This window comes from Heterodontus francisci, chromosome 1, assembly GCF_036365525.1.
Source record: "Heterodontus francisci isolate sHetFra1 chromosome 1, sHetFra1.hap1, whole genome shotgun sequence".
NCBI lineage: Eukaryota > Metazoa > Chordata > Chondrichthyes > Heterodontiformes > Heterodontidae > Heterodontus > Heterodontus francisci.
Window position 1 is genome coordinate 103,652,024 of NC_090371.1, and position 23,107 is coordinate 103,675,130.

Consider the following 23,107-nt stretch of genomic DNA (forward strand, 5'->3'; position numbering starts at 1 on the left):
TCCTTCCTATAGTGTGGCCACCAGAACTGTACACAGTACTCCAGCTGTGGCCTAACTATCCTTTTATACAGCTCCAGCGTAACCACCCTGCTCTTATATTCTATGCATCAGCTAATAAAGGCAAGTATCCCATATGCCTTCCTAACCACCTGATCTACCTGTGCTTTAGTGAGCTACAGACAAGTACAATAAGGTCCCTCTGATCCTCTGTACTTCCTAGGGTACTACCACCCATTGTATATTCCCTTGCCTTGTTAGTCCTCCCCAAATGCATCACCTCATACTTCTCAGGATTAAATTCGATTTGCCACTGCTCTGCCCATATAACCAGCTCATCTATATCGTCCTGTAATCCAAGGCTTTCCTCCTCACTATTTATGACACCACCAATTTTCATGTCATTTGCGAACTTACTGATCATACCTCCTACATTCACTACCCTGCTACCCTTCTTGAATAAAATACACTACAAACGGCAAGGGTCCCAGCACCGATCCCTGCAATACACCATTGGTTACAGGCTTCCAATTGCAAAAACAACCCTTGACCATCACCCTCTGCTTCCTGCCACTAAGCCGATTTTGGATCCAATTTGCCAAATTGCCCTGGATCCCATGGGCTCTTACCTTCTTAACCAATCTCCCATGCGGGACCTTATCAAAAGCTTTACTGAAGTCCATGTAGACTACATCAACTGCGTTATCCTCATCTACATATCTAGTCACCTTCTCGAAAAATTCAATCATGTTTTTAAACACTATCTCCCCCTGACAAAGCCATGCTTACCATTCTCGATTAATCCCCGCCTCTCCAAGTGGAGATTAATCCTGTCCCTCAGAATTTTTTCCAATAGTTTCCCTACCACTGATGTTAGACTCATTGGCCTGTAATTACCTGGTTTATCCCTGCTACCCTTCTTGAGTAATGGTACCACATTTGCTGTCCTCCAGTCCTCTGGCACCTCTCATGTGGCCAGAGAGGATTTGAAAATTTGTGTCAGAGTCCCTGATATCTCTTCCCTTGCCTCACATAACAGCCTGGGATACATCTCATCTGGGCCTGGGGATTAAAACGTACTTACACTGGAATGAATAAGCCCTAACTTTTTCCGATGCGTTGGGTGGGTATCTATCATCCATGTACAGCAACATCAAATGGCCCATGTACTTCAGTGGTGAGTCTTTTGGTGAGATGCTGTTTTAGCAAAGCTTCTGGAACAGCAGGGAATCTCAGACAGCAAATTCCTGATTTCCATGTTTAACTACACATGCGATAACCGGAAGTTGATTTACAGCGAGCGCCGTTTGCCTGACTAATTTTACTGCACAATCTAGCTGCATATGTTTCTTCACCTATACAAGATTTAATTTTTATCTTAGATTTTTTTTAAAAAACAGACAATACGCTGGATGATGGCAGATAATGCAGCCAAATAAAGATAGGTATCACCAGTTTAGCAGTAGTGGGGAGGGCAGCTTGTGCAATTTAGTAGCAGTTATGAGATTGGTCTGGTTAGATGAATTTCTGGGGGTTGGGGAGGTGCTGGGGAAAGAGCTGTTCAGCAAATTGCATCTACAGTACTAGCATGTAGCAATGGATGAATTATTTACAGCAGCGTGTGGGCAGAGTGGCCTCTGGATAGCACCATGGGGGAGGGAGAAGTGTTTAGAAGGGTTTATTAACACATGGTGGGAGAATGTGGTGGGGTGTGATAGCACACGTAGCTGTTGTGTACTGGGGCACTGTCCAGTCATCAAGTTTTGAAAGGACTGAGCATGACTGCATAGTTTGGGAGTGATCTCTGGGTTGGAAGGGTTCCCCAGGCTATGGGGAAAGGGCCAAGGAGCTGTCACACCAGGTGAAGTGTAATATCGACCCCCAAACAGTCAGAGGGAGATAGGAAAGCAAATCTCTGAGAAGTGCAAAAACAGGGCAGTAATTATAGAGGATTGAAATTACCCCAATATTAACTGGGATAGCTTAAGTGTGAAAGGAATGGAACAAACAGAATTCTTAAAGTGCATTCAGGAGAACTTTTTTGGCCAGTATGTAATAAGTCCAACAAGACTTAGTTGGTTCTGGACTTAATTTAGGAAATGAAACTGGGCAGGTGGAAAGAGTGGCAGTGGGAGAGCATTGTGGTGGTAGTGATCATAATTCATTTAGTGTTAACTAAATTATGGAAAAGGACAAAGATAGAACAGGAGTTAAAGTTCAAATTATAGTAAGGCCAATTTTACTAATCGGAGGAGTGATTTAGCATAAGTGGACTGGAAACAGCTATTTGAAGGTAAATCAATGTTAGAGCAGTGGGAAGCATTCAAAGGGGAGATTCAAGGGGTTCCAAGTAAATACGTTCCCACAAAGAAAATGGGTGGGACGGTCAAATCTAAAGCTGCCCCTGGATGTCAAGGAGCTTACATGATAAGATAAGGCAGAAAAGGAAAGCTTATGTCAGACACAGAACTCAATACTACAGAAAGCTGACAGGGGTATAGAAAGTGCAGGGTGCAATCAGAAAGGAAATTAGGAAAGGAAAGACAGGGCATGAAAGAATATTGGCAAGCAAAATCAAGGAGAACCCAAAGGTGTTTTATGAATACATTAAGAGTAAGAGGATAACTTAACTAAGGAAAGAGTAGCGCCCATAAGAGACCAAAACGGTAACCTATGTGTAGAGGCGAAAGATGTGGGTATGGTTCTTAATGAATACTTTGTGTCTGTCTTCACAAAAGAGGGGGACAACCCAGGCATTACAGTTGAGGAGTGTGAAGTATTGGATGTGATAAACATAGGGAGAGAGGAAGTATTAAGGGGGATTAGCATCCTAGAAAGTGGATAAATCACCAGGGCCAGATTAATTATACCCCAGGCTGTTAAAAGAAGCCAGGGAGGAACTAGCGGATGCTCTGACCATCATTTTCCAATCATCACTGGATGCGAGTGTGGTGCCAAAGGATTGGAGGACTGCTGACGTCGTATCTTTATTTAAAGCGAGGGTTAGACCGAATAATTACAGGCCAGTCAGTCTAACCTTGGTAGTGGGCAAATTATTGGAATCACTTTTGAGAGACAGGATAAACTGTCACTTAGAAAGGCATGGAGTAATCAAGGACAGTCAGCATGGATTTTTTAAGGGAAGATCTAGTCTGACTAACTTGATTGAATCTTTTGAAGAAGTAACAAGGAGGATTGATGAGGGTAGTGTAGTTAATGTAGTCTACATGGATTTTAGCAAGGCTTTTGACAAGGACCCACAAGGCAGACTGGTTAAAAAAAGATAAAAGCCCATGGGATTCAGGGGGAATGTAGCAAGCTGGATACAAAATTGGCTAAGTGGCAGGAAACAAAGGGTAATTGTTGACAGGTGTTTTTGCGACTGGAAGCCTGTTTCCAATTGGGTTCTGCAGGGCTCAGTGCTAGGTCCCCTGCTTTTTGTGCTATATATTAATGATTTGGACTTAAATGTAGGAGACATGATCAAGAAGTTTGCAGACAACACAAAAATTGGCCAATGGACTGGTCAAGAGGGCAGTAAAGTAGCAAATGGGATTCAACCCAGCCATGTGAGGTGATGCATTTGGAGATGTCAAACAAGGCAAAGGTATACACAATAAATGGGAGGATATTGAGAGGTGTAGAGGAAGTGAAGGAACTTGGAGTGCATGTCCACAGGTCGCTGAAGGTAGCAAGACAGGTTGATAAGGTGGTTAAGGCATATGGAATACTTTCCTTTATTAGCTGAGGCATAGAATATAAAGCCAGAGAGGTTATGCTGGAGCTATATAAAACATTAGTTAGGCGTGCAGTTCTGGTCATCTCATATCAGAAAGGATATAATTGCATGGAGAGGGTACAGAGGAGATTTACAAGGATGTTGCCAGGACTGGTAAATTGCAGCTATGAGAAAAGATTGGATAGCCTGGGGTTGGTTTCCTTGGAACAGAGGAGGCTGAAGGGAGATTAGATTGAAGTGTACAAGGTTGTGAGGGACCTGGATAGATTAGATGGGAAGTACTTATTTTCCTTAGCGGAGGGGTCAGTAACTAGGGGGCATAGACTTAAGGTGATTGGTAGAAGAATTAGAGGGGAGATGACAAAAAACTTTTCCACCCAGAGAGTGGTAGGAGTCTGGAACTCACTGCCTGAAGGGTAATAGAGGCAGAAATCCTCAACTCATTTAAAAAGTTGTCTGTATATGCACTTGAAGTCCTGTAATCTCCAGGGATACGGGCCCAGTGCTGGAAAATGGGATTAGGCTGGGTGGTTAGTTTTTCAATAGATGCAGACACGATGGGCAGAGTGGTCTCCTTATGTGCAATAAATTTTTCTAAATATTCTAAATATCTGAAGAGGAGGAATGTGAAGGGATGTGGGGAGAGGGCAGGAGAGTGACAGTACGTGAATTGCTCCTTAGGAGGGCCAGCAAGGACACGATGGGTCAAATGGCCTTCTTCTACAATTCTATGATTATACGATATGCAAAGGCAGGGGACTGGAACTAGACTCTTGCAGAAAGCTGGCACATATACAATGGGCTGAATGGCCTCCTGTTCTGTAACCATTCTATGGTTCTAACACTTAATAGATTATGGGTGCGCATCAATTTATCATACTTTTAGGCATTACCCTGCTTCAGCAATTGTTCAAATTTGATTCAGCAGTTCAGCCTGTAACAACGTGGGTCAGCGCGCTCTATTTTCCATGTTTTAGATCAACAGGAGATGCAGCGAGACTACAATTCAAATCCCAGCATGCAGTGTTTCTGCTGAGTAGGGTAATTGTTAGACAAACTTACAAACCAAGACATACATTTCCAAATTAACAGTGGTAGAGTGAGCCAATTGTTGAAAGTCTAACCTTAAGAAGCCCAAACCATCATAGCTGTTTTGTAGATTGAACATTCCATGCAATAAGAGAAAACAGCAGGTCAACAAGTTTACCTGGAGCAAATTTGACTCCAAACCACCATGTGAAAGCCATGATAGTATGGTGATAAACATGAAGGAATGTCACTTGACTGTTCTTCTTTCGAAGGACAAAGAAGATCTGTGGGGGGAAACAGGAAATACCATCACAATTTGCGTTCAATCTTCTGAAAATTGTTTTACCACTTTACAAGGAATTTATATTTTTAAAACTAAAGCTTTTCCTCATCAGTCGGAGGTCAAGATCAAGATGAGAACTTTAACTCAAACAAAATAGATCCTTACACAATTAAAAACAAACGGCTGCTGAATAAAGTTAAAATACAAAAAAGTTTAATATTTTAAGAAATTATCACTTGTGGTAAATTGCTTCCACCAATTATGCATTCCTTCACTTTATTCAGTCGTGGGATACGTCGCTTGCAAGGCCAGCATTTATTGTCCATCCCTAGTTGCCCTTGAGAAGTAGATGGTGAGCCATTCTGAATGAAGTGATTTTGAGCAGAAAGTTCCAATATTATTACTCCTGCAATTAAAGTTAGGTACTGTTGATGCATTGTGTAGCAACAATTGGATTAATTAGAGGAGGGTGTTATGAGGACAAAGCCGAAATCTCCTGAAAGGGATGCCTCCATTAAAGGGAGAAACTGATGCCATAATCTAGAAATAAAAACAATATAAATGGAACTGCCCGTTATGCTGAATTGATTCAGCAGAACAACTTGCGACCAAATCAAATTCAACTTTTTGCTAGAACACATCATTTTATTAAAACAGGCAGATAATAGGTCAACAGTAAACTGCAGTTGGGAATGTCAAGTGGAACACAACAACTTCAACAGGGGAGCAATATGCAATGGTATCCAAAAATTGTAGATTCTGCAGGATTAAAATGGTGCCAGTGTAAAACCAATCTTGATCTTTGCAAACAATTGTAATGTGCACCCCCCCACCCCCCATACATAAAGGTTGGCACCCCTGATCTAGATATTGGAAGGGCATGCTGTTCCCCTTTCTCTAAAAATACTACTGCAAACCAAATACTGTCGAGTGTGTGAAACAAAACCTCGTCTTTGTCTAGTACTTTGCCACAGCTGCATGGAGGAGAGCAGAAGCGCAGTTAGAGAGATCCATGGTATGAGCTGAGCTGGCATCATGACATAGCACGCTGATGTTACATGTACTTCGCTCAGGACATATTATCTTAGATTCATGTACCATTAAACACAAGAAATCTGCTTCAGGACTGATCAATATTGCTCCATATTGGGGAAAACAGGCACCATTACAACATAGTTATTAATTGCTGCATACTTTTATACAATATGTCAAAATATTTCCAGAGTCAATGTAATGTCAACATTTAATTTTGTGTTTCTTTTTGTTTGTGGGACAGAGAAACAAACAGGGTGTCTCAAAAGTTGACAAAGGTCAAACTTGCAAAAGCCCAGAGACTGAATTGTAGACTGCAAACCAAGTTACAGCTTTAAACAGCAGCATACAATTTTTCATACAACTTCTTTTACTGCAACCTTTTAAAGAGACTTTTCTTAAAACATATCATGCTGCAACTTAGTTCATTCGGTTTCTATGTAACGGGATACACATTTCTACAAGATTAACAATTGTTTTTTTTAAAAAGTACTGAAAGTGCCAATGTCAAGATACAAATAAAGTTTCTCACCAGCTCCCACGATACTTACAGTGTCCGACAACTCAATAAACTTGGATAAATAAAAAAGCCAGCACGTCCAGGCCATCTAGGACAAAAAGATATTGACAAATGAAAGTGCAGCCCATCTACTTTCTTCCAGAAAGAACAAATTTGAATTTATATAGCTAGGGTGGTAACGTAAGCTGTGAGGATGACACAGAGGCTGCAAAGAGATATAGACAGGTTAAGTGAGTGGGCAACAAGTTGGCAGATGAAGTATGTGGGAAAGTGAGAGAATATTTACTTTGGTCGCAAGAGCTGAAAAGCAGAATTTTTTTTTTTAAAAAGGTGCGCAACTTGTAAATGTTGATTTTCAGAGGGTCTTGGGTTTTCTTGTACGAGGAACACAATGTGAGCATGCAGGTAAAGCAAGTAAATAGGAAAGCAAATGGCATGTTGGCCTTTCTTCTTTGGCCTCCTTATCTCGAGAGACAATGGATAAGCGCCTGGAGGTAGTCAGTGGTTTGTGAAGCAGCGCCTGGAGTGGCTACAAAGGCCAATTCTAGAGTGACAGGCTCTTCCACAGATGCTGCAGAAAAATTTGTTCGTCGGGGCTGTTACACAGTTGGCTCTCCCCTCGCGCCTGTCTTTTTTCCTGCCAACTACTAAGTCTCTTCGACTCGTCACACTTTAGCCCCATCTTTATGGCTGCCCGCCAGCTCTGGCAAACGCTGGCAACTGACTCCCACGACTTGTGATCAATGTCACAGGATTTCATGTCGCGTTTGCAGACGTCTTTAAAGCGGAGACATGGACGGCCAGTGGGTCTGATACCAATGGCGAGCTCGCTGTACAATGTGTCTTTGGGCATCCTGCCATCTTCCATGCGGCTCACATGGCCAAGCCATCTCAAGCGCCGCTGACTCAGTAGTGTGTATAAGCTGGGGATGTTGGCCGCTTCAAGGACTTCTGTGTTGGAGATACGGTCCTGCCACCTGATGCCAAGTATTCTCCGGAGGCAGCGAAGATGGAATGAATTGAGATGTCGCTCTTGGCTGACATACGTTGTCCAGGCCTCGCTGCCATAGAGCAAGGTACTGAGGACACAGGCCTGATGCACTCGGACTTTTGTGTTCCGTGTCAGTGTGCCATTTTCCCACACTCTCTTGGCCAGTCTGGACACAGCAGTGGAAGCCTTTCCCATGCGCTTGTTGATTTCTGCATCTGGAGACAGGTTACTGGTGATAGTTGAGCCTAGGTAGGTGAACTCTTGAACCACTTCCAGAGCGTGGTCGCCGATATTGACGGATGGAGCATTTCTGACGTCCTGCCCCATGATGTTCGTTTTCTTGAGGCTGATGGTTAGGCCAAATTCATTGCAGGCAGCCACAAACCTGTCGATGAGACTCTGCAGGCACTCTTCAGTGTGAGATGTTAAAGCAGCATCGTCAGCAAAGAGGAGTTCCCTGATGAGGACTTTCCGTACTTTGGACTTCGCTCTTAGACGGGCAAGGTTGAACAACCTGCCCCCTGGTAAAGCAAGTAAATAGGAAGGCAAATAGCAAGTTGGCCTTTATTACAAGGGGATTGGAGTATGAGAATAGGAAGTCTTGCTACAGTTGTACAGGGCTTTGGTGAGACCACATCTGAAGTACTGTGCACAGTTTTGTTCTCCATATTTAAGGAAGGATATACTTGCCTTGGAGGCGGTAAAGTGAATGTGTACTGGATTGGTTCCTAGGATGAGAGGATTGTCCTATGATGAGAGACGGAGTAAATTGGGCCTATACTGTCTGGAGTTTACAGCAATGAGAGGTGATCACATTGAAACATACAAGATCCTGAAGGGGTTTGGCAGGGAAGACAGAGGTTTTTCCCCCGACTGGGGAATCTAGAACACGGGGACGCAGTCTCAGGATAAGGGGCCGATCGTTCAGGACTGAGATGAAGAGAAATTATCTCACTCAAAGGGTTGTGAATCTTTGGAATTCTCTACCCCAGAGGGTTGTGGTTGCTCCATCATTTGAATACATTTAAGGCTGAGAGAGACAGATTTTTGGTCTCTCAGGGAATTAAAGGATATGGAGAGTGGGCAGGAAAGTGGAATTGAGGCAGATGATCAGCCATTATTGTACTGAATGGCAGATCAGGCTCGAAGGGCCATATGGTCTACTCCTGCTTCTATTTCTTATGTTCTTAAATTTTCACATCCTTGGGATTTCAAAAAAGGCTTCATAACAAATACATTATATTTGAAGTGCAGTCACAATTTTTTTGCTGTCAATGCATACACAAAATCCCCAGAACAGTTAAAATAAATGATCAGAAAATCAGTTCTGTTGCTCATGGTTAAGGGAGAAATTTTGCTTAGGGCAGCAGAATATCCCTGGTCTTTAAACAGCGCCATGGGGTCAAGAGTAGAGGGGGCATCTATTCAATGTCTCAAAACAAGAGGAGAGAGAGAAAGAAATTACAACTTGTACCATCTAAAAGTGTGGAGAGGCAGAAAATAACGTATTGGATGTAGAAACAGGCCTCAACTGAGTTTTTTGTTTTGTTTCCAGGAGTAACAATTTAGGATTCAGAAATTCCTCAGAATACACCTTTTAAATCACTATTTACCTCCAATTTGCTCATTTTTCATAAAATGTGAGCAGGCATAAGAGTTTTTATTTGTTCATGAAATGTAGAAAATTGTTTGCAGTTTTGTTGCCAATCCCCAATTACCCTCGAAGGTGGTGGTGAGCCACTTTCTTAAAACACTGCAGTTCGTGCAGTGCAGCCCCACACACAGTGCTGTTAGGGAGGGACTTCCAGGATTTTGACCCAGTGACGATGAAGGAACGGTGATATATTTCCAAGTCAAGATGATGTGCGACTTAGAGGTGAACTTGGGTGATGGTGTTCCCATGCACCTGGTGCCATTGTTCTTCTGTTTCCCCCTGTATATGGTAATTCTGGCTGCATGCAAAAAACTTTATGCTTCACTTCTATACTTTGCTCAGCCAAAACTATTTGCAGTTGTTACAATACCAGGCTGTTTTTCCTGGCAGACCAATTGCAAATCGACATACTTCTCCCTCCCCATCATCCATGGACCGCGCACCCACCCCCCCACCCACAACATTGAAAACCGACCTCCAGAAATCAAATCAGAAACCAACATATACTCCGTTTTAAAGCAGGACTGTGAAAAGGGCAGTTGAATATTTACTTACCCTGAGGGCTTGTGGTGACCTGGAGTAATCCACAATGTCACAGCGGAATGAGTATCCCGTGGCCCAGCCGGACATAAGAAACTGTTAATTAATAAAGCAACAAAAAAGTTAATTACTGCACACACAAAAATCCAAGAAGATCAAAGAGGCATTTTAATACTTGCTTACACACCAAAAATCCTTGCTAAATCAATTTGGTTACAGAAATTCTTTTTCACCCATGCACAACCTTGTTACATCACAACACGAAGCTCCTTTTGCACCAGAACCTTATCTAGATTTTGGAGTCCAGGATCTGAGCTCTTCACACTCCAATCTCAATATCAGCCATGGAATCAAAAGCCTTCAGCCACAAGGAGGAGATGAAAGTCCAATTTAATATAAATACAGAACGCTAGCCTCCAAGAATCAAAACTAATCAGGCACCAGTATAAAAACACCATCAAACTCTCTTGAAGGTCAGTGGGTAAATGCATGGGATATACAAACATTTTGTGTTTTTAATATTGAATTCTTCAGCTTCAGTTTAAATCTCTTGTTGGCGCTTGCACCTGCAAACAGCCAGTTTCCAAACAAATAGATTTCCATGAGTTTATAGGAGAGCCATAAGTGATGCTGTTATATTTCATATGCTGATTAAATTACAAGTTAGTAGATCGTCTTATTCAATAAATTGATAATATACTGTTTATCAAGGACAGGAGTGTTATAACACACAAGACATTATTCCATTGCTTAAGTAGAGGAGGTTCAGGCTCAAATCAGTTTAATTATTTGGTGGCAGAAACTGCACAGATCAAAACCAGAGCTTCATTGTTTTTCAGGCTCTAGGTCAGAACACAGGAGGGAATGGCTGGTGTTAATTCATTAAAAAGTTCTCGGCTACATCTATTCTGATAGTGTGTCAGTAAAGCATTTTCAATTGGAGAGAAAGTTTTCTGTACATTCCAAGTGACTGCCCTTTGTTAGAAATTTGCATAGGAGCCAACGATCTGCAAGAAGATTACCAAGAATTCATTTGTCTAGAAATGTAACACGAGAATCAGGAAATGCACATGGCCATGTACTGCTTTTATTTAATGTGGCCCTTGTATTAAATATGGTTTTGGTCAGAGTTGGAAAAGATGCTGTTTTATGCTAATATTTATCATGGCTACTCATTTACAGTGACTGAATACGTGAAACTGAATTATCTAATTATATACACACACGGTACAGTTTGATGGCTCCACTTTTGACAGTTTCGGAGTGAAGAATGGAGTGAAACAGAGTTGTGTCCTAGACCCCACTCTGTTTGGCATCATCTTCTCCATGCTCCTGACCTGCGCCTTCCCTGCAGATAGGGAAGGAGTCTACTTGCACACTCGGTCAGACTGCAAGCTCTACAACCTATCAAGACTGAAAGCAAAGACAAAAACATATCACGTCCTGAACAGAGAACTCCTCTATGCTGATGATGCTGCGCTAATAGCTCACACAGAAACTCAGCGACTAAGACTCATGGACTGTGCTTGTAACTTATTCTCCTTGACTATAAACTTCAAGAAAACTGTGGTCATGGGACAAGCTGTTGTATCTCTGCCCCTGATGGTGGTGTAGTGGTAATGTCACTGAGCTAGTAATCAAGAGGCCCAAGCTAATGTCCTGGGGACACGGGTTCAAATCCCACCATGGCAGCTGATGGAATTCAAATTCAATTAATTAACTTAAAAGAAAGAAATCTGGAATTGAAAGCTAGTCTCAGTAACGTTGCCATGAAACTATCGATAGTCATAAAAACCCATCGGGTTCGCTAATGTCCTTTAGGGAAGGAAATCTGGCATCCTTACCTGGTCTGGCCTTTATGTAACTCCAGACCTACAGCAATGTGACTGACTTTTAACTGCCCTCTGAAATGGCCTTGCAAGTCACTCAGTTGTCAAGGGCAATTTGGGTTTGGCAACAAATGCTGGCCTTACCAGTAGCTCCCACATCCCATGAAAGAATAAAAAAAAAATCTCCACCCTTGATCAGACTAAATACCCCCCCTCTGGAAGTGGTTCACAAATTCTGCTATCTTGGGTGCACAGTGACAGACAACCTATCCCTTGATGCAGAGCTCGATATATGTGTAGGGAAAGTAGCTAACATCTTTGGCTGACTTGTGAAATGCACATGGGATAACACCAAGCTGATGGTTTACAAGGCCTGCGTTCTCAGCACCTTGCTGTATAATTTTGAAACATGGGTGACTTACAGCTACCAGGAAAAGCAGCTCAATAATTTCCATCTTCACTGTCTGCGGCACATTACGGGTATATCCTGGCAGGACAAAATCACAAATGTGGCAGTCCTGTCAAAGGTACAGCTCCCAAGCGTGTTGGCACTCATCAAACAGAGGCGGCTTTGATGGCTCGGACATGTCCGCAGGACGGAAAACGGTCGCATACCCAAGGACCTTCTGCATGGTGAGGTAGCTGGGGCCAAACGCCCAAGTGGGGCGCTCAAAGCTTTGCTTCAAGGATGCTTGCAAGTATGACATGAAGGCCCTAAATGTTGACTATCGCACTTAGGAGTCACTAGCTGGTGAAAGAGGGAAATGGCAACATCCTGTGGACTGATATGCACTACCACAACGACCACTTGCTACTGCAGCTTAGCAACAGGCGCCAACATCAAAAACAAGAACGCTGTCATTTGGCAGCTTCATGTGCAGGATTTGTGGCAGAACCTGCCTCTTAACGATTGACCTTCACAGCCATCAGCAAAGGTGCACCAAGAGAAGACAACCCATCTAAATGGATTGTTTGCTGCGTGCCGATCATCTTTTGTAGATGGAAGGAATGCAACCATATTCTGGGAATTTTACTGATATTTTGGGGACCAAATTGTACAGTTTTCAGCAGGATAAAGAATCAGTAACTCTGATTTTGCCAAGTTCTTCACCTATTTTTTCTTTTATTAAAAAAAAAGACAGACAGTAAGATGTACCATGTTGGAGAAAGGCATTGGGGAGGTAATGGAAGTTAAGAGCAAGCACCAGCAGAGGCAAGAGTCAAAAGGACAAGTATTTGGAATGAAGATTGTAATTCTGCTCAGCCACAGTTGAGCAACTATTTTTGATCAGCTTCTAGAAAGCAAGTGTTTTCGTTGCCCACGGTAGTTAACTTAATGAGTGCATAAATAAATCTGTGCTGAGAATTTGAAAACTATTTGTTGTATCAATTTAAATGCACAATTTTTTTTTTAAAAAGCTTTTTCTCTTCCCAGCCCGTTTTGGTCGACCTCCTCCACACATCCCTCATGTGCCCTCTCTTGTCCCTCTGCATTTTGTCATAGAGTCATACAGCACAGAAACAGGCCCTTCGGCCATCGTATCTGTGCCAGCCATCAAGCACCTACCTATTCTAATCTCATTTTCCAGCACTTGGCCCATAGCCTTGTATGCTATGGCATTTCAGGTGCTCATCTAAATACTTCTTAAATGTTGTGATGTTTCCTGCCTCTACCACCTCTTCAGGCAGTGTGTTCCAGATTCCAACCACCCTCTCGGTGAAAATATTTTTCCTCAAATCCCCTCTAAATCTCCTGCCCCTTACCTTAAATCTATGCCCCCTGGTTATTGCCCCCTCTGCTAAAGGAAAAAGTTTCTTCCTATCTAATCTATCAATGCCCCTCATGTTTTCTCTTTTCCTTCCCTGTTTCTCTCTCCCCTCATTGGTATTTTTTTTTCCACTTGGCATGTTCATGGCCCTATGTATTTACAAAGCATGCAAGACTGGCTTCATAGCTCAATATTTTTCCTAATCTAGCAATGAAAGAAGTGCTGCTTGATTTAATTCTGGGAATGAGGTGGGGTAAATAACCAGTGTGGAAGGAGGAAATCAAATGAGTAATTGAACTGAGGTTGTTATCACTATACAAGAGCCAAAAGATAGAGACAAAATGAGACAATGGTGATAAAGAAAACTGGCCAAAATAAACAGAACAAAAGTTAGTTGGCAAGTCAACAGTGCGGAATCTTCAAATGATAGATTTACAAAATAAATACATTTATGTCAAGGTAAAAAGTATTGAGTTCCACAGCTAAAGAGAGATTGAAATTAATAAGGGAAGAGAAGGCCAACGATAATGATTTGGAAGAGAGATTAGAGGGAATCAAAACTATGGAAAAAAAACTTCCAAATATAAATGGCAACAATAAGGGCTTTTAGAAGCACAAAGAACAGGGCCACGTGGATGAAGGAGGAGGTCTACCTGGAAAATGATTGCATGATGGAAATATTTAGAACTTTTACATGATGTCAGAAGAACACAGGTGTACTACAGGAGGATAGAATAATTGTTAGCCAGAACTGTAGAAAATAAATTGCTTCTGAAAAAATTAAAAGAACTTAGTGATGAAGGTACCAGGCCCCAGTGGCCTGCACGGTGGATAGTTGAAAGTAGGAGAGGTTCTAGCCAAAAAATGTTAATCTTCCATTGTACAAATGCATTCACTCCATCTCAGTTTTCCTCCTATCTGCACAATTCTTCTCCCCTCACCTGTTCACTACCTGTTTTCTTACCCTCCCTTATAACTACAATTTTTTGCACTCTCCTCTTTTCCCCCATTCCACATTTTCACTTCACTGGCACGTTTTCTCTTGCCCTCCCTTCTGTCTGCATTCCTTCTCCCATGTTTTCACTGACATACATACTTGTACATAGTTTTTGTTGTACCTTAGTTGGTGAAGTGCACAGTGAAGTAGACTGCCAATATCTAAGTCTGAGAACACACCACTGAACTACATTGACTATAAAAAAAAATTCTCAGATAAGATTTAGCCAAGAAATTGTTAAATATTCAGATAGAGCTCATAACCATCCATTTAACATTGAGTAAAAGGTCAGTTCCAATTTGATTTACATTATACATCAGGGGTGTCTAACCTTTTAGCATGGGGGGCCCACATTACAATTTTTGTCCTAAATAGGGGGCCGGTGAAGAAATATTCAGAAAGATAAAGGCACTAAAAATTTATCTTACATTAATCAAAACAACTAATGCACATTTTTGCGAAGAAGCTTTAAATGAGAAGACTACTTTCTTGGCTTACTTTCTCGCCAGACACCAGACACCGTTGCCAAGGATGTGGAGGCCACTCCTACACATCATCGGGGGCGGCTGCTCTGCCCCCACTATTTAAATGACCCCCCTGCAAGAAATATCGTGGGGGCTCCTCGGCGGCCCTTCTGTGTCGGAATGGAAACCCATTTTTAAAGGGTTTTAAGCCCTTAGAATTACTTATAAGTTGTTAAAGTCCAGATGTGTTAAATTTTTATCAAAAAATTAAAAAAAATTTCAGTGCCCAAAGTGACCAACACATGCCTTTTTCCCTCCCCAAACTTTACCCTCTAAACTTCTAACATTTGGCCTATAACCCCTTACCACCATCCCCAGATCCAATAAAAATTGATTTTGCCACTCTTCCACCCTTCCCTTCCTGAAGTTTTTCTCACTCTCTCCACCAGGTTCTCACCTTGGAACTCCATGCGGTGTTCCAAAGGCACGCTGAGCATAAATGGTAGCCATTAAATCTGCGTGGGACAGCTGCCACCTGCAGGTAAGTACATCTTATTAATGTTCATTTGCATATGGAGGTGAAGGGCCTGCCGCCAGGCAGTGGTGGGGGGGGGGCGGGGGGGGGGGGGGTGCCACACTGAGGTCCCCCGCCGCTGGTAATATGCAGTGGGCCCTTCTCAACGTTGCAGGTCAAGGCGGGTCTCTCCCCACAGAATTTTACCAGCCTCCGCGCTGCGACCTGCGACATCGAGGGGCCGGTAAAATTGAGCCGACTGACTTAGTGGCATACCTGGCAACGTTTTTGCTTGCATTAGTAATCAATCTCTGCCTGCACACTTGATGTAGCAATGCAAAGTATTCGGGATTGATGTCCACCTATCAGGAATGATCTAGATCTCTTTCCCCACCCCCTCTCTGTCTCTCTCCGTGCACTACATCTCTCTCTCCGTCTCTTCCCGATTTACCTCCCTGTTCCCTCTCTTCATCTCTGTTCCCCCTCCCTCTCAATGTCTCTCTTGCTCCCTGGTCATGGTTCATCACTCCTTGGTCTCTTTCCTGCCCATTCCTTGAACTGCAGGGATGGTTGATCACAAGAGCGCAAGAAATAGGAGCAGGAGTCGACCATATGGCCCATTGAGCCTGCTCCGCTATTCAAAATGATCATACCTGATCTTAGGATTAAACTCCACATTCCTGCCCACTTACCATATCCCTTGATTTGAAGAACCTTTAGGGATGAGTGACCATAATATGATAGAATTTTACATTATGTTTGAAAGTGAGGTGGTTCAATCTGAAGCCACGGTATTAAATTTGAACAAGGAAATTATGAAGGATTGAGGGGTAAATTGCCTGAGGTGGATTGGGAAAATACATTAAAAGATATGACAGTACCTAGGCAATGGAAACTCTTAAAGAAATATTATAGTTTCCAACAACTATACATTCCTTCAAGGCACAAAAAAACCAAAAGTAAAGTAAACCGTGGATAACAAAGGAAGTTAAGGATTGTATAAGATTAAAAGAAAAGGCCTATAAAGCTGCCAGAAATAGTAGTAAACGTGAGGATTGGGAGGATTTTAGAATACAGCAAAGGAGGACGAAGAAACTGGTAAAGAAAGGGAGAGTAGAATATGAATGTAAGCTAGCAAAAAACATAAAAAGACTGTAAAAGCTTCTATAGGCACATAAAAAGGAAACGTTTGGCTAAGACAAATGTGGGTCCATTACAGGCAGAATCAGGGGTATCTATAATGGGGAATAGAAAAATGGTGAAGCTAAATGACTACCTTGTGTCTGTCTTGACAGAGGAAGATACAAGAAATCTCCGAGAATTAGAGATACAAGGGATTAGGGGAATGAGAAATTGAAGGAAATTAGTAAGAAGGTGGTATTGGTGAAGTTAATGGGGCTGAAGGTTGATAAGTCCCCAGGACCTGATATTCGACATCCCAGAGTGTTGAAAGAGGTAGCTATGGATGCATTGGTGATCATCTTCCAAAATTCTAAAGATTCTGGAGCAGTTCCTGCAGATTGGAAGGTCACAATTATCACCCCACTATTTAAGAAGGGAGGGAGAGAGAAAACAGGGAATTACAGACCTGTTTGACTTACATCAGTTGTTGGGAAAATGCTAGAATCTATTCTAAAGGATGTGATAAATGGACAGTTGGATAATAATGATCTGATTGGGCATAGTCAGCATGGATTTATGAATGGGAAATCATGTTTGACAAACCTGTTGGAATTATTTGAGGATGTTACTAACAGAATTGATAAAGGGGAGTCGGTGGATGTAGTATGCTTGGATTTTCAGAAGGCTTGTGATAAAGTCCCCCACAGGAAATTGGTTAGCAAAATTAAAGCACATGGGATAGAAGGTAATATACTGGCATGGATTAAGGATTGGTTAATAGGCAGAAAGCAGAGAGTAGGAATAAACGGATCATTCTCACATTGGCAGGCTGTGACTAGTGGGATACCACATGGATCAGTGCTTGGGCCACAGCCGTTCACAATATTTATCAACGATTTAGATGTGAGGACCAAATGTAGTATTTCCAAGTTCACAGAAGACACAAAACTAGGTGGGAATGTATGTTGTGAGGAGGATGCAAAGCGGCTTCAAGAGGATTTGGACAGACTAAGTGAATGGGCAAGAATGTAGCAGATGGAATATAATGGGGAAAACTGTGAGCTTATCCACTTTGGTAGGAGGAACTGATGCGCAGAATATTTCTTAAATGGTAAGAGATTAGAAAGTGTAGATGTACAAAGGGACCTGGGTGTCCTTGTCAATAAGTCACTGAAATCTAAGATGCAGGTGCAGCAAGCAATTAAGAAGGCTAATGGTATGTTAGCCTTTATCACAAGAGGGTTTGAGTACAGGAGTATTTAAGTCTTGCTTCAATTGTATAGAACCTTGGTTAGACTGTACCTGGAGTAGTGTGTGCAGGTTTGGTCCCCTTACCTTAAAGAGGAAATTATTGACATACCAGGAGTGCAACGAAGGTTCACCAGACTTGTTCCCAGGATGCCGGGACTGTCCTATGAAGAGAGCTTGGAGAAACTGGGCCTGTATTTTCTAGAGTTTCGAAGAATGAGAGGTGGTCTCATTGAAACCTACAAAATACTTAAAGGGATAGACAGGGTAGATGCAGCTGAGATGTTTCCCCTGGTTGGGGAATCTAGAACCAGGGGACACAATTTCAAAATGAGGGGGAAGTCACTTAGGACAGAGATGAGGAGAAATTTCTTTACTCTGAGGGTTGTGAATCTTTGGAGTTCTGTACCCCAGAGGGCTGTGGAAGCTCAGTCATTGAGTATGTTTAAAGCAGAGATTGATAGATTTTGAAATACCAATGACATAAGAGGATATGAGGATAGTGTGGGGAAAAAGGCATTGAAGTGGAAGATCAGCCATGATCGTATTGAATGGTGGGGCAGGCTCGATGGGCTGAATGGCTTACTCCTGCTCCTATGTTCCTATTTCTTGAGACACCAAAAATCTGTCTATCCCAGCCTTAAATGTATTCAATGATGGAACGTCCACAACTCTCTGGGGTAAAGAATTTCAAAGATTCACAACCCTTTGAGTGAAGTAATTTCTCCTCATCTCAGTCTTAAATGATCAGCCCCTTATCCTGAAACTGTGCTCCCGTGTTTTAGATTCCCAGACTAACGGAAATAATCTCTCAGTGTCTACCTTATTCAGCCCCTTTAGAATCTTATATGTTTCAATGAGATCACCTAATCCTTCTAAACTCCAGACAATATAGGCCCAATTTACTTAGCTTCTCATCATAGGACAACCCCCTCATCCCAGGGACCAATTTAGTGAACCTTCACTGTACCGCCTCCAATGCACGTATATCCTTTCTTAAATGTGGGGACCAAAACTGCACACAGTATTCCAGATGTGGTCTCACCAAAACCCTATACAATTGTAGCAATGTTTCCTTATTCCTGAACTCCAATCCCCTTGCAATAAAGGCCAACATGCCATTTGCCTTCCTAATTGCTTGCTGTACCTGTATGTTAACTTTCTGCATTCCTTGTACAAGCACATCCAAGTCCCATTGAACATGGGCGTTTACAAGTTTCACACCTTTTAAAAAATATTCTGCTTATCTACTCTTACGACCAAAGTGAATAACTTCACATTTCCCTACATTATACTCCATCTGCCACCTTGTTGCCCACTCACTTAACCTGTCTATATCTCTTTGCAGCCTCTGTGTCCTCCCCACAACTTACCTTTCCACCTGCCTTTGTATCACCAGTAAACCTAGATACAATACTCTCAAATTGTAATCCTCACACTGTGTTAATGCCAGTTATTTTTAAAACCCTTTTGACTTGACTTATACCCAAAATAACAAATGAAATTTAAGTTTGTGGCGGAAGCTTTTGAATAATGATTATAATCTCCTTGTGTAAAATATAGTGCAGGCAGTTCTATTTGTAGCTGTTCAGTTAGAACTAGCTCAAAATATAATAAACAATTCAGGTTTAACTTTTATACAATTAGAAACATATTTTTACATTTTTCATTCAGCTTACTAATTAAATGACTTGATTACTGTGAACCTGATGATACAAAACTAGATGGAAAAGTAAGCTGTGAGGTAAACACAAGGCGTCTGCAAAGGGATAGACAGGTTAAGCGAGTGGCCAAGAAGGTGGCAGATGGAGTATAATGTGTGAAATGCAAGGTTACACACATTGGTAGGAAGACTAGAAAAGCAGAATTTTTTTTAAATGGTTAGAAACTGTTAAATGTTGGTGTTCAGGGTGATTTGAGTGTCCTTGTATAAGAAACAAAGACAGCATGCAGTACAGGAAGTCAAATGGTACATTGACCTTTATTGCAAGGAGGTTGGAATAAAAGAGTAAGGAAGACTTGCTGCAATAGTGAGACCACACCTGGAGTAATGTGTATAGTTATCGGTAAAAAAAACCCTTGCATTTATACCATACCAAGGGAAGGATATAGTTGCCTTGGAGGAAGTGTAACAAAGCTTCACTATATTGATTCCTGGGGTAAGAGGGTTATCCTATAAAAGGAGAAATTGAGTAGAATGGGCCTATTCCCTGGAGTTTAGAAGAATGTGAAATGATCTCATTGAAACTTAAATTCTTAAGGGGCTTGACAGGGTAGAGGGAGAAAGGCTGTTTCCTCTGGCTGAAGAATCTAGAACTAGAGGGCATAATCTTAGAATAAGGGGTTGGCTATTTAGGACGGAGATGAGAAATGAGAAATCATTCAGGTTGTGAATCTTTAGAATTCTCTACTCCAGAGGGCTGTGGATGCTCAGTCGTTGCATATACTTAAGACTGAGATTGATCAGATTTTAAGAAATAGATATGCGGAAAGTGGAGTTTTTGTGCAAGTTTAACCATGATTTATTGAATGGTGAAGCAGGATCAATGGGCCTTATGGCCTATTCCTGCTTCTGTTTCTTATGTTTGTTTCTGAACAGGCTTCCTTCAAATGCCAGTCTTTATGCACGTGGTTGGAATACCCTCAACAGGGTGTTGTCTACTCTGACTGAAATTTCATGCATATAACTAACAAGTAACTTCACTGCAAAGGAAAAACATCGAGGACTCGCATGGAGAGGCAGTAGCTTTGGGAAAAGTCATACTATTATTTAAATCAACTCCATATGGAACAAAAGTAAATTAGTTCCTTTTAGTTTAAATAAAGAAAAGGAAAGACTTGCATTTATATAGGGCCTTTCATGACCACCGGACATCTCAAAGCACTTTACAGCCAATAAATTACTTTTGAAGTGTAGTCACTATTGTAATGTAGGAAATGGACAGCCAATTTGCACACAGCAAACTCCCAAAAACAGCAATGTAATGACCAGATAATCTGTGTTTGTGTGATGTTGATTGAGGGGATAAACATTGGCCAGGACACCAGGGATAACTGCCCTACTCCTCTTCGAAGTAGTGCCATGGGATCTTTTACATCAACCCGAGCAGGCAAATGGGTCCTCGGTTTAACGTCTCATCCAAAAGATGCCACCTCTGACAGTGTAGCATTCCTTCAGTACTGCATTGAAGTGTCAGCATAGATTTTTGTACTCAAGCCCTGGAGAGGGGCTTGAACCCATAACCCAAGAACATAAGAAATAGAAAACAGGGGTGGACCATCGAGCCTGCTGCACCATTCAGTATGATCATGGCTGATCTTGGGCTTCAATTCCACTTTCCTGCCGGCTCCCAATATCACTTGATTCCCTGAGACACCAAAAATCTCTCCATCTCAGCATTAAATCTATTCAGTGGTGCATCAACAACCCTCTGAGATAGAAAATTTCAAAGATTCATAACCCTTTAAGTGAAGAAATTTCTTCTCATCCCAGTCCTAAATGATTGGCCCTTATCCTGAAATTGTGTCCACTTTTTCTAGATTCCCCAGTTAGGGGAAACAATGTCTCAGTATCTACCCTGTCCAGCCCACTTATAATCTTGAATGTCATAGAGAAACAGGCCCTTCGGCCCACAGCGTCCATGTCGACCATAATGCCTATCTATTCTAATCCCACCCACCTGCATTAATTCCATATCCCTCTATGCCTTTTTCATTCAAGAACCTGTCCAGATGCCTCTTAAATGTCGTTACTGTTCCTGCCACCACCTCATTCCAGATACCCACTGTTCTTTGTGTGACAAATTTACCCCTTTGACCCCCCTTTAAACCTCCTCCCTCTCACCTTAAATCTATGCCCTCTAGTTTTATTCACCCCTACCATGGGAAACAAACTCTGGCTATTTACCCTATCTATGCCTCTCATAATTTTATGTACCTCGATCATGTCCCCTTTCAGCCTCCTTTGCTCCAGGGAAAACAACCCAGCCTATCCAATCTCTCCTTATAACTCAAGCCCTCCAAACCAGGCAACATCCTTGTGAATCTTTTCTGCACCCTCTCTAGCTTAATCACATCTTTCCTGTAGTGCAGTGACCAGAACTGCACACAGTACTCCAAATGTGGCCTAACCAACATTATGTACAACTGTAACATGATGTCCCAACTCTTGTACTCAATGCCATGGCCGATGAAGGCAAGCATGCCTTCTTTACCACCCTGTCTACCGGTGTTGCCACTTTCAGGGAACTATGTACTTGCACCCCAAGGCCTCTCTGCTCAAATACACTCCCCAGGGACTGTATTCCAGGTGTGGTCACATCAAAGCCCTGTAAAATTGTAGCAAAACTTCTTCGTTCTTGTATTCCAATAAATTGCAATAAAGGCTAACATGCCATTTGCTTTCCCAATTGTTTGCTGTACCTGCATTCTAACTGTGTGTTCCTTGTATGAGTACACCCAAGTTTCTCTGAACATCAACATTTATAAGTTTTATGCCTTTTAAAAAAACATTTCAGAAGCATTGAACTCCAAGCAGCTTAGATATTACCAAAATCAGTTGGGAAAACACCATCTCTTATGTATTCCAAAACTGCCATTAGATAGTGGTATCAATGCTTATTTCAATGAACCACATAATAGCACACAAAAAACTGATCAGTGGTTTTAACCTGTAATATTTTTCACCCTCTGCATTGACCAGAAATGTAATGAGTACCTTACACAAAGTCCAATAATGCAATTCACCACAGGCTTGTTACATTTTTACAACTAAGCTATACTATCTCAGAACAGCAGGAAATGAAGCCCACGACCTTTTATCAATTTCATCAGCGGCAGTCTGCTTATGGAAACAAACAGCTCACTGGCACTAGAGTTTCTAGTTTCCACTCTATAAAAAACAAACATGTCTTTCCTCAAACACTTCTGACACTCTTCAATTGACGTGATTGGATCCTTGTAGTTTACAGAAATCCAAGGATGTCATTTTCTATTTTTTGTGATGCTCAACTCTTATGGGCCATTATTGTGTTCAATGTTCATCAGAGCAATGCTGGATGGATTTCATTTTCCCCAATTGACTCCTCCACCCCACCCCCCCCCTCTCCAACAAAACACCATTCAGAAATCTGCCCAAAGTTTTTTCCATCCAACACAGGGATTATTTGAATATTTACCAATTATCTACATAATAATTTGACTCTTGGGATGAATTTTCATGCTGACTAGGTTGAGACATGCCAGTGTTGGAAGTCAGCAAAACTATCCCCCAGCTACAAAAGACCACTCTCTACACATCAATGAGAATTTCTCCACTTTCCGGACCAATTATTCTTATCGCCTTTGAGCACATCCCAAGCTATGGGATGACAACAAATT

General features: G+C 41.9%; 1 protein-coding gene across 1 annotated transcript in view; it reads right to left on the reverse strand.

Moving 5' to 3' along the window:
- elovl7a (ELOVL fatty acid elongase 7a) overlaps positions 1 to 23,107 on the reverse strand; it is a 68,173-nt gene that overhangs the window by 8,437 nt on the left and 36,629 nt on the right. Inside the window, exons 4-6 of the mRNA XM_068033876.1 lie at positions 9,801 to 9,881; positions 6,632 to 6,688; positions 4,944 to 5,049 (exon numbers count right to left, since the gene is read on the reverse strand). Of these exons, the coding sequence (XP_067889977.1) occupies positions 4,944 to 5,049; positions 6,632 to 6,688; positions 9,801 to 9,881 (244 nt within the window). The remainder of the gene's footprint in view (positions 1 to 4,943; positions 5,050 to 6,631; positions 6,689 to 9,800; positions 9,882 to 23,107) is intronic.